At 44.9% G+C, this 17,963-nt stretch overlaps 1 protein-coding gene across 6 annotated transcripts in view; it reads right to left on the bottom strand.

Moving 5' to 3' along the window:
• The window catches only part of zbtb46 (zinc finger and BTB domain containing 46), a 61,850-nt gene that overhangs the window by 11,588 nt on the left and 32,299 nt on the right, over nt 1-17,963 (bottom strand). For all 6 annotated transcript variants that reach the window (XM_042409603.1, XM_042409604.1, XM_042409605.1 and 3 more), the window contains one exon: nt 4,254-4,535. In XM_042409603.1, coding sequence (XP_042265537.1) covers nt 4,254-4,535 — 282 coding nt within the window. The remainder of the gene's footprint in view (nt 1-4,253; nt 4,536-17,963) is intronic.

Raw genomic sequence — 17,963 nt, 5'->3', positions numbered from 1 at the left:
GATCTATTTAGGCTTTAGGGAAGCAATTACTGTATGGCGACGGACCAATTGCCAGTAGTTAATCAAATAATACTTGGTAAGTCAGTTAGGAGGAAATAGACAGATAGGATTGGGATTCTCCATGACTCAGAGGGTGAAAAGGCTTAATAACGCCGTCTTACCACTGAACCTGGATTTGGATCCATGTTTCAGACACTATGTACACCAATCAGCCACAACATTAAAACCACCTGCCTAATATTGTATAGGCCCTCCTCCTGCCATCAAAACATCTCTAATCCGTCAAGGCATGGACTCCACAAGACCTCTGAAGGTATCTGGCACCAAGACATTGGCAGCAGATCTTTTAAGTCATGTAAGTTGCGAGATGGGGCTTCCATGGATCAGACTTGTTTTTCCAGCACATCCACAGCACAGATGCTCGATTGAATTGAGATCTGGGGAATTTCAAGGCCAAGGCAACACATTTTTCATGTTCCTCAAACTATTCCTGAACAAGTTTTGTAGTGTGGCAGGGTGCATTGTCCTGCTGAAAGAGGCCACTTACATCACGGAGTACCATTATCATGAAGGGGTGTACTTGGTCTGTAACAATGTTTAGGTAGGTGGTACGTGTCAAAGTAACATTCACATGAACGCCGGGGTCCAAGGTTTCCCAGCAGAACATTGCCCAGAGCATCACACTGCCTCCACTAGCTTTCCTTCTTCCTATAGTGCATCCTTTTTCCATCTGTTTCCAAAGTAGACGATGCACATGCACCCGATTGTCCACATGACGTAAAAGAAAACATGTTTCATCAGACCAAACCACCTTCTTCCATTGCTACATGGTCCAGTTCTGATGCTCACATGCCCATTGTAGGCGCTTTGGATAGGGGTCAGCATGGGCGCTCTGACTGGTCTGCGGCTACGCATCCCCATACACAGAAAGCTGTGATGCACTGTGTATTCTGACACCTGTCTATCATAGCCAGCATTAACCTTTTCAGCAGTTTGTGCTACAGTAGCTCTTCTGTGGGATTGGACCAGATGAGCTAGCCTTCGCTCTCCATGTGCATCAATGAGCCTTGGGTGCCCATGACCCTGTTGCCGGTTCACCAGTTGTCCTTCCTTGGACCACTTTTGGTAGGTACTGACCACTGCATACTGGTAACACCCCACAAGACCTATCTTTTTAGAGATGCTCTGACCCAGTCGTCTAGCCATCACAATTTGGCCCTTGTCGAAGTTGCTCAGATCCTTACACTTACATTTTTCCTGCTTCCAACACATCAACTTCAAGAACTGACTGTTCACTTGCTGCCTAATATATCCTACCCCTTGACAGGTGCCATTGTAACGAGATAATCAATGTTATTCACTTCACCTATCAGTGGTTTTAATGTTGTGGCTGATCGTATTTCCTGCAGGTAAGAGATTCTTAGAAAAGTGTTAACAATTCAAAAAAGTCTATATAATGTGGATTAGGTGACCTTAAATGGAAAATCCCATTACCACTGTATTGATATCTGCCTTATCTGCCTTATATATTGTCACTTGCTCTTTTATTTTTTTTTGCATTTAAACATAGAGGCAAAGGCATTGCTATATAGGATCCATGTTTTAAATCTGGATTGCACCAGGCTGACAAAATTAATGTCATAATCATGAATAATGTCCTAAAAAATCCTAAAACCTAAAAGAGTTCACTGTAGAGCTGCTGGAAGCTACAGAGTGAGTCAATTTCCAAAAGTAGATTATGAAATGATAAGAGCGGGCAGAGGAGAGAAAAGTTCAATAATGTCAGTATGATCCCTATAGTTAATTGGATGTTCTTTACAGCCAGAATGTGGTGGCAGTGTGGACAGGTGCGCAGGGATAGTCCAGCAAAATCCATTGTCTGGCATTGATTGTCTGACGCATGGAGGGGTAGCGGGGCCAAATCCCAATGATCTTAATTGGATTCAGGAGGCTTGATTGACATAAAGACTGGTCCCACCGTTCCGCTGTATTTTGGCATTCCACATGCTTGGAGGATATTGTCCGTGACCCATGCAAAGGATTGCAAAGAGAGGAGCTACTCATTTGAATTGCACGCCTTGTCAACAAAGTTTGAATTGCTACATGTAAAGTGAGACAAGTATTCAGTGGTTAAACTGTAAAACATTGATTCCCAGTTTGGTCAGATTTTGGATGTATGAATCTTGGCGGGGGGGGAGGCATGATTTATTAAACAGTCAATTATACAGAAAAGAGAGAACGAGAGAAAGAGGGAGGGAGGGGGAGACAGGAGCACTGTGTCAAGGCCTTTTGCTGATATTCAGTGGTCTCCCTTGAATTGGGCCAGGTGACCTTGCTCTACCTCTTCTCTACCTAGATCAATACTTTCCCAGGATTTTTAACCAACATACTTTGATGCTTCACAGCTGAAGTAAAAGAGGGAAAAGAGACAGGAGTGAGACAAATAAGGAGGAACTGCAGGAGCCGGCCAGAAGGGGAGGGAATGAGGGAGAGTGTGAGGGATGAGTGTTAAGGAGGGGTGAAGGAGAAATAGATGGAGGGAGGAGGGGAGGGGGTGGTGTGAGGGGGAGTACAGGAGGAAAAAAAAGGACAGGAAGGATGTTAAGCAGGGGTGAAGGAGAAGCAGGGAGGAGAACAGGAGGAGGGGGAAAGAGGGCTGAATGGAGGGAAGGAGGCAGGGAGCGGTGATCTGTCAAGCCAGGCAGACTTATCCTCCGCCCAGTAATCTGAGGTACAGTGTTTGTTTATTTTCTGTCCTCATTTAGACGCAGGGACAGATCCGGGGAGGGAGGGAGGGAGGGGGGGGGGGTTGCTGGCCATCTCGACAAGCCCATTTCCCCAACCCCTATTGTGTAGGGAATTCAAAATAGGGTTTGGCTGACCGAAAAACCTCCCCGAGGTTTCTTTGGTGGCAACTGAAATACAGCTATAAGACTCATTCAATGTGTTTTTTTCCATGCAGGGAGCAAATGATTAACATTCTCTGAATTCTCAAAATCTTCTATTCATATAGTCAAGGCTGAGTCTATCTGTAAAGTGTGAGTGTGTATCAAAAAGCCTCTTCTTCTCTTTTCTGGAGCCTGTGAGGCTGTCTATCTGTGCTGTGACAGCATCTGATTCTCCTCTTTAAGCCAACAGAAACATCTCAATCCCACACACTTAACACTTACACAAAAGGGGTGATGTGATGTGACGTGCGTGTGCGGGCGCGTGCGCTCATGTGCAACTGTGAACGTGTGTTTTGGTCTATACAGTCTTGGCCCTGTCTTTATTTTGTAGGTGAGTGGGGCTCAACTCAAACGGCATGACTAGGCTCGGAGTTGTACCCTTCCTTTGCTTTTCTTCCACTCACAAAGACAGGCAGAACTCAGGACAAAAGATCCAATTACTAGCCAGTAAAAGCAAAGAAACATAAACACACGAGTCTAACACACATACACACACACACACACACACACACACACACACACACACACACACACACACACACAGTGTGCCCACGCGGACATTGACTCAAGCATATATATGCTCACGCTGGCACACACACAGAGATACACACATGTAGACACACTGACAGTTTAACACCCTCACTGAAGGCAAAAAAACCCTCACTGAAGGAAGAAAAAAAATCTCTTGTTAATGTGGAGAAATGAAGTACAAATTAGGATGTTTATTGATCTATTATTGATCAGATTAGAGAATGGTTTATTCTATAAGTCTTCAGTTAAACATTTAAGATGATTTTTACAACTGATGGTGGTGAGATACTCAACATTTGCAGTTCTGTCTTGTTATGTTGCCGCTGTGAAATACAGCCGTAGACCCACTGATACGCACAAAGAAACTGTCACATTAAACCAAACAAATTTTCTCACGACAGTGAGAGTGATCCCAGCAAAATGTTCTCTCACTGAGTCACCGCTGACTAGTCATCACTGGCGTTGCCACACAAACCCGTTACACACTGGAGTGTCACCGCACACATACATACATTCAGAGTTATCCAAATACAGGTGCTGACGAGGGAAAATACTCTGCAGCAGAGGTCAAAAGCAGTCAAGCTTGTATGTTTTATGTCTCACAGGTGACCACATGAGCAGGCACTCAGAAATACACCAGTAGGTTTGAAACAATTTGTGTATACCCGAGTTGTGAATTATGGATGTGTGTGGCTGGTTGTGCATTTGTGTGTGTGTGTGTGTCTGTGTGTGTAACGATCAGTGTGCAGACAGTGTTAGTAAATAGTGACTTACAAGACAGGGAGTGTCCTCCTTTGGGCAGGTACTCGTACAGCAAGGGGTTATCATCTCCCATCATCTCAGCCCGCAATGACAGCAGGCTGTTCTTACTCATCAGCGCTGCCTTCAGATTGGCTACCGATGAGATTGTTCCGCCCCCGGCTCCTCTCCCAGCCTCCTCCGATTCGTTGGGACCCAGGAAGCCGGGCTCAGTGGCGAGAGCCTCTTCCTGTTTGAGGAAGAAGTCGAGGCGTTCGCCGCGGCTGTCTGAGCTGTTGGGTTCGGTCACGTCTGCCCCTGAAAACAGATGAAGTAACAGAAGATGGGTGAGGCTCTTCTGTCCTTCTGCAGTGATCACAGACTGTCACTAAAATGCTTTTCCAAACAACACAAGCTGAAGCGGGGAAGTTCAAGTGCACGGAAGGGTAGAATGCCTTGAAACATTTCACACAGCCATGTTTCAACTTCATTTCTTAAGGATTACATTCATCTATATAGGCTGACAATTCTGCCAGTTTTGGATTTGGGAATCCTTTTCAGAGGGGATAAAGGGGATGGTGGTCAAACTACAAAAACCTCTGCATTGTACTTGAAAAGTTGTCACCTTGTCAATGTAAGGGCTTCACTTGACAGTGATAACAGCTTGAGAGAAAATATTAAAAAAACAGCATATTAAACCAATTCTTTCAAACCTCTCAGCCGAGTCATCATTTACACCCTATGTTTTCAGTAGCGACTACCAACACGTCACTGCTCTGATTCATCTCTCTCTCTCCTCGACTCCCTAACATACCTCATCATCACCAGTCAACAAAAATACAGGGAGATCATAAAGAGACACAGAGAGTGAGAGAGAGAGAGAGAGAGAGAGAGAGAGAGAGAGAGAGAGAGAGAGAGAGAGAGAGAGAGAGAGAGGGAGGCAGACACAGACATGGCGTGTGTATGTATGTGTGTGCGTTATGTCTGTGTGTTTAGCCGTCAGCGTCGTTGAAAGCAGAGTGTGTGGAGAAGCTGTCAGCAGTAGACATGTCGCTGGAGGTTCCACTGTAGATCTACAAGACTGTCAGACCACACTGCTGACGACAGCTACGCTCAACGCTCTCGCGCACAAACGCACGCGCAAATACAGACTCACAAACACACTTTCATTGCCTCCTAATTGACATTTAACTGATGACAGGTTGCTTTCTCTAACAAAGACTTAGACAAAAATACACACCACGCACATCACTGCCTTAGAGACTTTGAATTGCTTGTCTACACCTAAAACAAACACACATGGAGACTTCTGAGCGCTAATGCAGACTTGAGTGTTGCCTTAAGGGGGTGTGTGTGCATAATTATGTCTGATTGTTCTGGACAGAAACCTTCTGACATTCTAATATATAAAGTCTACCGTTCCACAAAGCCCAATGACAGCTGAAATCACACTTAAAGCTAATGGGGAATAAACAAAGTGAGACAGAAACAGCGGTGATGCGGGGGCACGGAGAACAGAAATGGGTGAAAAAGCAAAGGAGACACAAAGAGTGAAAAATAAAATGGGAGCAAGAGAACAAAATAGTCCTCTTGTCCATTTTAAATACAGACAGGTAGTGCTAAGTGTTTCCTGTGCAGCCCAGTGCTCGTCTGCTGCAGGGGGAGTCAAGGTGACAGAGACAGTAGTTTGCCTCCACGTCTGGAATACCGATGGGTATACAGCCTCTTCACAGCCTACTGGGTCAACGTTGACCACTCTCTCTCCCTCTGTCTCACAGACACACACACACACACACACTGTCAGTCATTTTTCATGCTCAGTATAGATAAATGATCACAGATCAGATGGATGGATACACGTTCTGTATGCACAGTTGCACATACACACATAGATTTGAGAGGTGCAGAGATTCGAGTGCGATATTGCGGACAGGGGAGGAGGAGATGGAGCGGGACAGATAAGAGTGACACACATACGAAGTAATCAGCAGCCATCAAACTACTAGCAGACGCAGAGGAAGATATAAAAAGAGGAGATAAAGTGGAAGAAATGAACTAAGAGAAGAGGCACTGACAAGGTAGTAAGAAAAAGAGAGAGAGAGGAGAACAAAAAGGCAGGGGAGTGTAAAAGCGGGGGTGTCGAGCTGTGGAGGAAGGAGAGAAGGATACACACAAAACACACACACATGCATCCACGCACACTCCTACCCGCACACACACACACACACACACACACACACACACACACACACACACACACACACACACACACAAACACACACAAAGTTAATTAAGGAGGGGGTGTAGGGGTTGGCGCAAGGGGCATGAGGTGCAGGAATTCATTAGAGCTCTGCCCCCTCCTTCAGTGGGCAGCCCAGCAGCCACAGGAGTCAATCAATAACATAGATCTGCTGTTGGCCAACAACAAACACACACACACACACACACACACACACACACACAGACACACACACGCACAACCACACACACACACACACACACACGTATATGGAGAAAGGAGAGGCAGACAAATGGAAGGAGAGGAAGCGAAGGAGAGAGAGAAAAGAGGGTCACCTCTGACCCCCATCTCCCTCCACTCATCTGTTCATTGGACGAGTGAGTGACCCCTGACCACTTTTCCCAGCATCCCCTGGACACGTGCATCTACAGATGGAACATGTCTGCCCTCCTTGCCGTCATACAGTAACAATGCTTCAGTCACACACACACAGCAAATTAACTGGCAGAGTTATGGAAGAGCAGTTGCTTCATAATTTCTTTGCACACAACACTTAAAACTCTTTCTTGTACCAAAATGCGTGAAATGAATATCTGTGTTTTACACATTTAGTGAGGGACTCTCCCCGTCCCGCTGACACACTCTGCCGTGCAACGTACAGTATCCTGTTTTCTGAGGATTTATCCACATTACTGAGACTAAGCGTGAGATATTAGAAATTAGTATTCAGCTGACCACAAACAGGCTTCCGCACCAAATAATCGGAATATACTACATAATCCTCCTTCACTTATGTAAGCTTTATCGGGCCTGCGTGGATGGTGTGTTACTTAAATCTCATCCTGTTCCGACAGATAAAATCATTTACCACACCAGAAACAGTCGCACCTAATCCCATGCACGCAGCTTATGGATTTCATCATACGAATGCTGGGTTTCGCTAAGGATTTGTAGACACACATATTGTGGTGTCTTTCAGAGGCAATAGGTTTATCTGGAGTTTTAGACACTGTGGTTACATCATTCCTTTGTGCACATATGCTGAGTGTTAACATACTGGTTGTCATGAGACAACCTATGAATTTCAATGGCATTGGGATATGCCTTTGAACTGCATGGTCAGATACAAAAAAAAAAACCAATAGCATTTTCCTCATCTTTTTTTTTTTGCCTTTCTTCTGCCTTCACAGTGCAGCAGTCTCTGTACAGTGAAGGGAATTTTCATTTTCCCCTTCATAAAAGAGTCCGAATAATTTAGATTCCTGCTTTCTGAAGAGATCCTCCGTTTAATTTGGTTGCCATGGTAGCCGGGCACCCTTGGCTTCAACATTTATGCTAAATAAAACCCCCTTTTAAAAGGAGAGACAAATATGTGGAAATGGTGGTTCTCTTTGTTCATGTGTGTGTTTGCATGTGTGTGTGTGTGTGTGTGTGTGTGTGTGCGTGCACACGCGTGAGCGATGCTGCGAGCTATGTGAGGGCTTGAAAAAGCAAAGGCGGAATAAGACTTGCCTTGGAATAAAAGATGTGTGTGTTGAACTATACTTCAAATGTGTTGTGAGGGATATTGCATTTATCATCCATTGAGAGAGTTACGGCTAATGGATAGAAGATACAGTTTTATGTGCTGTGGTTGGAGGCAGCACTGTATATCTGTGTGTAGAGTGTGTGTGTGTGTGTGTGTGTGTATGTGTTTCACAAGGGGAGTCGTGTTATTAGAGAGCGCGCTTTGACGCAGTAAAGAGGAGGAGAGAAAAGGCCTGAAAAGGGAGGGAAGGGTCAGCTGACCCAGTTTGACCTCTGATCCTCTGTTCTGATTGTGCTCATGAAGTGTGTCTGTGTGTGTGTGTGTGTGTGTGTGTGTGTGTGTGTGTGTGTGTGTGTGTAAATAAATGCCTCCTCTAAATGAACCCAAACACTGTTGTGTGAGGAAGTTTCCATTTTCCAAAATGTATAGGTTTTTGATAGATAAATACATGTATAAACGTAAATTGATACACATCTACTTGCGCATTCACACACACACACACACACACACACACATAACCTGGCTCCTTTAACACCTCCAGTCACACACACCACGCCTTCAAATCAACAGAGACAGTAGCCAAACACAATGGAGAGAAAAAGTCCAGGGTGGTTAAGCAACGAGTTACTGAGGCTTGTCGACCACAAGAGAGCTGTCAGAGAAGAAAGTAGGGCTTGTGTGCATGTTTGAGTATGGGAGTGCAAACAAAGGAGAAAGACTCTCTCGCTGTGTATCTGTGTGTGTATGTATGTGTGTGTGACGGAGAAAGAGAGAGAAAAAAGCCTTGCCCCAAGTCAGCCTGGTTAATGGCTCGGCCAGCCTGAGGTTGAAAAGGACAAGGCATTACAAGAGCCTTGTTGTCACAAGACTCTGCTGCTCGCCGTATTTGTCTATACAACATTACAGCGACATGCTTCCAAACGCGAAAAGTCTCTCCTTCACCTCTTTTCACAAACTGCTCCATACACTGTATGCGTGATTAGTGTGTTTGTCCTCGAGTGGACAAAGAGGGGAGGAAAGTGGAACTTGCTTCCTCAGCATGCCAGAGTTTGAGAGGGTAAAAAAGTAATTTCAGCCGAGAAGGGGGAGTGAGGCACTAAAACAGCTCAAGAATTCAGAGGCAATTTAAAAAGCAGTGTGGGAGAGGGGAATGAAAAAAATGCTGGGTTAAAAAGGAGGGAGGATGGAAAGTAAAAGAGGTTGTTATTCTCTCTCTCTGTCTTCCTCTCCCTCTCTCTCTCTGTTGTTTTTAGGGACTAGCCGGGCCACAACCTCCAGGAGAGATAGGGAAGGGTGGGTGGTGGTGGTGGTGGGGTGTGTGTGGATAGGGAGGGCAAGCATAAATCAAGCAGAGCCTGAAGGCTTTAGAGGAGGGAGGGACAGAGGGAAGAGAGTGGTAAAGGACAGGGAAGAGAGAGAAAGAGAGAGAGAGAGAGAGAGAGAGAGAGAGAGGGAGAGATGATGGTGCTGGTGGTGATGGTGGTACTGCTGGGGTCTCGGAGAATAAGAGAGTGTGGGTGGAGGGGAGGAGAAAAGAGAAGAGAAGAGGAGCACAGCGATTGCAAGAGTGGTGGGGTGAGAGTTGGACGGTGGGGTGATGGAGTGTGGGTGGGTGGGTGAGTGAAGGGGGAGCGAGGAGAGGTGAGGGGGAGGTTACAGAGGCTGTAGGAGGGAGGGTGGGCAGTGACGGTGGTGGGGGGGGGGAGCAAGTGAGTATGTGAGAGTACGTCCACACTAAGCCAGCTAAATTTGAAAATGCATCTTATTCTCTCCGTGTTGGCACTTCATCAGGTTTTTGACACTCAAAAAAGCCTTTTGAAAACCTTCTCCTGAGTGGATGAATCAGAAAACACCATCACATTTTAGGCTCGTGACATCCCTCATTATAACCGTGCATTTGCATCTGGCATTCCTTCAGAACATTGGTTGTGTATTCTCAGAAATTAGCAATAGTTAATAATTAGCCATTAGAAATTAGTCTGCCAGACGCAGTTAAACACATGAGCATGATATGAAACATGCCACCGCTGCTAGTCAGTCAGTCTCTGAGCTTCTTTATGCTCTCTGTACTGGGGCGTTTATGACACACTAGGATTTTCTTCTCAAGATTGTACAGTATTTCATTCAATAAAGAGTGAACGGGGGAAAAAAAGCTATCAGAATTAACAAGCTTGCTTACCGTCTGTTAACAAGTGGATTTGCTTGGTCACTAATATGACAATAACTTTCTGTCGTCTTTAATAACTGTCTCTGTGATCACTCATGTAAAATGTCAATATAGCTAATCACGTAATATAAATGTTGTCATTAGTATTTATGTTTAATTTTTCCAGTTTAATTTGCAAAAATGTGATCAATGTTTCAACGCAGCGGTGCAGTTACTGTTCACCTAGTTAAGAGGCTATATGATACTCATTCTGACAACAGAAAAGGGGAAACATGTAAATAGAACAACTAAATTGTGAGTTTCGCTGTATCAAAATAATCATGATGTGCAGAATGCAGATAACGTGGCTATGTCAGTCCCAGTCCTTATCACATGTTGGCAGTGATGCACTATTTTACAAAGAAGAGATGTATCTATTATCCAATTCTTTAAGTGTTTCAGTGTAGAAGGATATGTCTACGAAAATGACATGAAAACGCTGGTGTGGTCACACGAGTCATTTTCGAATGTAAACTGCGTTTTCAAAATTAGCCGCCTTCTCGTGGACACAGTCTGAGTGAGCGAGTGAATGAGCGAAGGAAGGGAGGGAAAGAAGGAGTGGGTGAGTGCATGGGGGATGGAGGATTGCAGGGCTCAAGGTAATCTGGGGAGTTAATGCAGCTTAGAGGGACTGAGAGTGGGAGGGAGGTAGAGAGGGAGAGAGGGGGAGTGATGGCAGAGGGAGAGAGAATATAAAAATAATAGGGTCAGCAGGGAAAGAGAGGGAGAGAGAAATAAATGAAGATGTATCAGAAACAAAAGCTGAAGCAACTGAGGATGGGGAGAGAGAGAGAGAGAGAGTAAAAGTACAGGGAGTGTAAAAGCTGGAGAGATAGGAGAGTGGAGGGGGAGAGAGCGAGCCGAGTGAGTATGTGAGATAAAGAGTGGGCTAATGAAAGGTAGGGTGAAGCTGAGCGAGTTGGCGGGTAGGAGGGAAGTCGACAGAGAGAGAGAGAGAGAGAGAGAGGAGAGAGAGAGCGGGGGAGAGGTCTGCATGGGGAAAGAATGCTGGGTGGGGAAGGAAGGCAGACACGCAGGGCTTTGTGCTAAAAGCAACGAGAGGGAGATGGAGAGATTGAGAGAGAGGTTATGTCTTGGCTTCATGCACAGGGGAGGAACTGGTGAACAGGCACGAGCCCAAAAGCACCGTCCAGCCCGGTCCAGGGTCGTATTTGAAGGGTGAGGTGAGAGAGAGAGAGAGGTTGAGAGGAGGGATAATGGAAAGTGTAGGAGGAAAACGACAAAGACTCTGGGTGGGGATGCTTTACAGAGCCTGTGGGTTATTGGTGTGTGTGTTAACACACTCCTTGACTCACAATGACCAGCTCAGGAGCTTGAGGCAACTAACTAGCCAGAATTACTGCTTTACTGCTCTCCAGACGATAATTTTAAATGAGTTTAACAACCAAACAAAGTTGGCGGAATCAACATATTTCCACATTCTAGAGTGGAAACTATAATAGAACAAAAGAAAATCAAATGTTAAGACACATGAAATTTAAATATGTGCAGTAAAACAGACACCGCCAAGAAACATGTTTTGCACAATTAAAGCTATATCCTGTGAAAATCAATCATCTTAAATTGGACTTTCCATATCCGCATAGCCATCCACGGAGAGTCTCTTTGGCGTAAATTTTGTCAGCTGCTCATGTCTCCAAGAGTCTGCAAAAAAACAGCTACATTAATGTCCGTACGCCGCCCAAAATCTATGACTTCACAGACTTCATGTGACTGCACAAGAGGAACATGTCTGACACCCGATGAAGGATGTACAAAATAGTTTGCTTTTTGTCCATTTTGGAGTATATCAAGGTAAAATCCTAAGTCACTTATTCTGTTTTTTAAATCCTTAAAGTCTTCCTTGCTGGTCTAGTATGATCATTTCAACCTTTTTTTCAAGACAAATGAACTTGCTTCAAGAATTGTTTGCCCTGATGAAGGTTTAGGGACAAAAATGCATGTCTTTATGTTTAAGTAATTGCATTGGCCTTAAGAGTGCAGAGCCTTTCTTTATCCATATTTTATGTTTTGGCCTTTGTGAACGTTAGCATAATTTAGCATTGATGAGTATCAGACAAAAATCGACAGATCACTGCCTTATTCAGGCACTTATTTCTAGACATTGTATAAAACAAGGTGACTTATTGTAATACAGTATGTTTAAATAATGTTGTACTGGCAGATATTTTCCACCTGTTTTAGGAAAAGAGGACTTTAAGAACAATGTTGTGTGGGCCTGTTGGTTTTCTGTGTCAAGAAACCTGTCCTTGCACTGCAAAAACAAGACCTCTAAGAACATTTTTCAATTTTTTTTACAGACTTTTTTTTGGAGACAAACAAGTGCTGTGGAGACCACTGGAGCCCCCATCAAGTGGCTGCCTGACAAATGCACAAAAACACATGAAGACAAGACATGCAATCATACACTACAGTCACAACAGGCAAGAGAGCAGATGACCAGTACAAGAGGTTCCTTGACAAACACTCAATGTCAGTGTGCTCCGTCCACAGAGGGACACTCCACCGAACAGGGAGCAGGGGGTATTATATGTTCTGTGGAGAGCATTAGTGTGCTGTCGGGCTGCCCAGTGACCAGAGAGGCTATTGCCCCTCTCCCCTCTCTTGCTCATCTCTCCCATCTCATAACATTAAGACTGTGCCTCTGTGCTTGTATCCTTGGCAACCTGCCTCCAACAATGGAGAGAGCTCTGGCCTCAGCATGGGAGGAGTACGGTGCCATGGAGAGGAAAAGCAAGGCTGAGGGAGATACAGAGCGATGGAAAACTGGCAGAGAGGCTGGGCAGAACAGGAGAGTGAAGGAACAAGCGTTTGTCGCCCGCGCTTCTACGAGGGAGCAGAGTGAAGGGTTAAACAGCAGAAGGAAGTGAGACAGATGAGGTGTGGGTGAGGAGGGAGCCAAACCTGTGCAAACTGTAAGCTTAGTGTTAGTAGATCAGTGGAGATCTGTGTCAATCTTGAGCTGATAAAAGTTGGCTGGATCTTAAGATCAAGGCAGGACAGATCTGGACCTTGAACCTCACACCACTCCACAAGGCCTCAGCAGTCCAAAGCCTGTGAAGATACCACCGAAATAGTAGACAGACTTATTTGATGCAGCTCTAATTCCGTAATCAGAGATCTGCCACTGCAACCAATGTGGAGCTGATTTTGCACAATGATCATGTAAATAGAAGTTTGATTTTATTTGTTTTGGAGCAATATTTCTCTGCAAATCCAAAACTGGCAAGCGAAACCAAACTGTTCTGCAGAGGGAAATCATGTGGGAGTCACTGCAAGAGAGATGAAATTGCCACAGCATGCTCCCTCTATGATAAGTAAGAGGTAACAGTAGAACTCACACTGTGTGGACGGAGGGGAAAACCAGAGCGAGGGACACGTGCATACAAAGGACTCTGTTCATCTTCTCTTCCCCCACTGCAGCCGAGCTGAGCCATTGAGATTAATTGCTTATGATCAAATCAGCAGAAGCTGTGCAAATTAAAGAGCGGTCCACCCACCCCACTACCACCCCTCCTCCCTCACCTCCACAACATCTCCCACCCACCCCTGAGCCACAGCCAGTGGGCAGTGTGTGTGATGAGCCCCAGCGCTTATTCAAGGCTACAAACGTGTCATTTCCTCTTTCCACCGGAGAGGAACATAGAGCTCAGAAAGGGCTCGAAATGGAGCAAGGGGTCAGTCAAATGGTGCGGGAGCGTGCACGCACACACACACACACAGACACACACACACACACACACAGTGCCCTGAGCAGAACTACTGATATCTCACCCTGCTTCTCAAAACTGCTCCTCTCCCTGCTTCTCCCTCCCACTCTGACTCTCTCATTAAGAAGCCATTAGAGAGAAGGGCAGTGTGAGAACACATGACCCCTTCCTAACCCCTGTAACACACCCCTGAGAGGGAGGGAGGGAGGGAGGGAAAGAGGGAGGGAGGGAGGGAAAGAGAGAAAGGGGCAAAAGATATAAACAGAGTCAGAAAGCAAAAGGGGAGGGAGGAAGGGTAAGATAAAAAGGGTGAAAGGGAGAGATGGGGTAACAGAGAGAAAAGGGGGGAAAGTTGAGAGTAAGACTCATAAAATGAGCAGAAATATGAAAAAAGTGAGCAGTGAGAGATTAAACAAACAAAAACAAACAACCCCACAGGGGGCACAGGTACAGATAAACAGCAGAGATGTCTGAAATTCTGTTTCTGAATTTTATTTTTTCCTAAAATGTGAAATATCTGGTTATACAACGAGACAAATCCACTGCTTCAGATGCAGCTTCTGGTGTTTTTTTCTAGTAGCAAGTGACAGTTCACATCATGATCATCAAGAAAATGATTCAAAACATGTTTTGAAAAGTGTATTTGCACTGTAAAAATATCAATATCTCACTGTACTGGCAGATCTTTTTCGCTTTACTCTCATAAAACATTTCATGAGATGATTAGACGTGCCAATCGCAGTGTGCTCAGTGGAAAGGTAGAGGACGAAAACATGGCAGATAGAATAGGTATGTATGAGTCAGAATGGAAGAGAGAGGTAGAGAGGCGTGTGATAAGTACGCTGTGACTTTAGGAGAAGGGGATAATTTGGGAGTGGAGGGAAAGACGGCTGGGCTGCTTCCTTAGTCGGACACAGGAATGTAGAGCGGGCGGATCCCAGTGCGTGTGTGTTTCTGAGTGTATGTGTGTGTTTGTGCCAGACAGGAATCCCTAACCCCCACAGACTCCGGCTCCACTTATCAAGGCCTGAACAGAGGGGTATGGAGGGGGTCTGGGTGTCCTGTGCTATCATATCCACCTCTAACCCCCCATCGCTCCCTTTCTCCTCTCCTATGCAACACACACACACACACACACACACACACACACACACACACACACACACACACACACACACACACACACACACACACACACACACACACACTAAACCTTGAAGCTGGATGTCTCTGAGGCCAGAGGAACTATGGGAAGGCCAAACAGTCTCACCACGAAAAGAAAAAAAAAAAAAAACCTGCCAGGGTCACAGACAATTACACCATATACACATGCAAACTCACATTCTGTCTCTCTACCTCTCTATCTATCTTTCAAGCTTTCCCACACACACACACACACATGCACACACACACACGCACACTCACACATACACACACTTAAAACAAACTCTAAAACCCTTTGTAGCTTTTCTCAATAGCCATCACCTTCCACCACTGAAGTATTCACTCATTCACTCTGAATTCACATAAACTTTTCTTTTTTCCTCTCAGGGACACAACTTTGAAAGCTGTAGTATCAACTGGGGAATTAGTGTTAATAATAAAAAAAAAGAAACCTACGGGTACTCCTGTTGTGGGAGGTCCCACCTGAAACAAGCCCATGACCCATTTTAGATCCAGAGATAGGAGGATGAGGGGTGGGGGCTGAAGAGATAATAGAGAAAGTGGAGAGAAGCTCAAATAGATCAGATGAAGTTATTCTTTGCATGCTGCTGCATGAGGGTAGTGAGGAGGAAAGAGTTGGAAGAAGAGAAGCGGAGGAAGGTGGAAACAATGAGTACAGGCAGGCAGGTGATCTGGGGCAAAGGGGTTCAGGGGAAAGAGGGGGGAGACAGTGGAAACAAGGGAGAGTTTGGTCTCTTTTTATAAAAAGCATCATGTTTAAGGACAAAAAGCAGAGGACAGAGCTAAAGTCCTGATGTTACTTCCTGGTTAGTTGCTGTTCCACAAGCCTCTGTAACTCTGTGTAACTGATTAAGGGTTTTTCCCATCTGTCTCTCTGAAAAAGCCAAACATGCAAGTTAAGAGGGTTGCTATTAGAAGTTTAACAAAATTAAAAGATTATCATTCAAAAAACTACAGCTCCCATAAAAATCCAGAATGGCAATGTACATATCTTGTGTAATCATAACAATTTCTGTGTTATTCTTCCTCCTTTTGGCATCATCTTTAAACCTAGTTATGTCCATTTTGGGTGCTTGTAATAAGCTGTAAACACAACACTGACATATATACACATTCAGCAAATATGGAGCAGCATTATCATTCATTTAGAGTCATGTTTTTGGCCACCTGGTGAATTTAAGTCCAACATTCACACTCCTTTAGCTCTATTTTTGGACTTCACTTATTCCTGAGGTAAATATCTGGCTCTTAAGCTGCTAAATGCTCCAATATGTTTTGACTGCTGTTCAGTGCTGAACAGGTAGCACACAGTGGGGTTTTAATGCTTTTTTTTTTTTTTTTTTTTAACAGCTGAAAACAGTTGATGAGGCATTGATGAGGGTGGTGAAAGTGAACCATAACAGTAAAGTTGTGGTCTGGAAAACCAAAACAATGAGTTTAAAGACAAAAATCTACATAAAGCTGAGGGGAACTGCAGAGTTAGGTGATAATTTTCTGTGAGTTTGTGACTAATAGCAACCTCATTCACATTGTACATAGTTATTTGACCCATTGTTAATATAAAAAAAATTGACTAAGACTAAGATAAGAGGAAGTAGATTTTCTTGCTTTTAGAACAGAACCTGGAAGTTCCAGTTTTACACAAGTAAACACTAACACAGATGCTCGCAGATCCTACTGATGAGGAGGAAGTTTAACCGTCAGCCTCAATACTTTTGAAGTCCATAGACTCAATATGAAACCAAACAGACACACATACACACACACACACACACACACACACACACACACACACAAACACACATACTGTACAAGCAGCGACCATTGCTCCAGTGTACGAGATGAGTAAAAACAAAAGTGACAGTGTGAATTGACGGGATGGAGAGGAAGGCCCAAACCGACAGAGGGAAGGAGGGACAGAGGAGAGAAGGAGGGGACAAATAGTTGTGAAGGACAGATAGTGGCTTCCAGGACTGTCTTCATCGCCTCTATAACTATCAAACCCAAAAAGAACCACACACATGTACACACAAAAACACACTCACACACTTGTATGTACACAACCCAAGCCATAATTGTCCCCTGTGGTGATTTTGGCCTCTCCCTCCTAGTTTCTCATTGCTGTTGGCCAACTCTTCCATGCCTTTAACACTTTCTTTTTTTTCCTCTTTTCAAAGAGAGAAAGGGGGGAGGAGGGGGGGGTTGACAAAAGAGAAAGAATGAGGGATGAAGGAGAAAGAGAGGTCTAAAGGACGGAGGAGTGCAGGGGTGTGGAGGGGTGTGACGGCGGAAAGGGGGAATGAAGGGAAGAAGGAAAAAGGAGAGAATGAATGTGTAAGAGGAAGGGAGACTTTGCCCTCCAGCGGGAACACTCCCACGATTGTGTGTACATGTGTGTCTGTCCATGTGTGTGTTTGTGTGCGAGCTGTGCCCCAGCCAAACCGACACACCCACAGGCTGTAGACCTCTATATCCTGTTCGGGTTGTCCGTTTGTCCAAACATCATGCCCCCCCCCCCCCCCTCCTCTCTCTCTCTCTCTCTCTCTCTCTCTCACTCTCACTCTCTCCCCCCTCTCCACCTCCTCCACATCGCTCCCCTTTTCTAACTGGTCTGACGGGGGTAGAGGCCGCTGGGGGAGTGGGTACGGTAAATAGAACAAAGCCACCTTTCTAAAATAAACAGGCTGGGAAAGAGGAACTTCAGGTTGATTGAAAATGAGAGAGAAAGAGAGCACAGATCCAGTCATTCGCGTACTGTACTGTAATGCGCTTTTGTTTTTTAAAGGTTTCTGCTTCTTCCTGTCAGTCAGTCTGCAAGTGTATATGTCCATTTCTCTTCCTCTCATACGCACACACA

Source organism: Thunnus maccoyii, chromosome 4 (assembly GCF_910596095.1).
Source record: "Thunnus maccoyii chromosome 4, fThuMac1.1, whole genome shotgun sequence".
Classification (NCBI taxonomy): domain Eukaryota; kingdom Metazoa; phylum Chordata; class Actinopteri; order Scombriformes; family Scombridae; genus Thunnus; species Thunnus maccoyii.
Note: the sequence above shows the minus strand (reverse complement) of the source record. Positions and strands in the feature narration are given on the sequence as shown.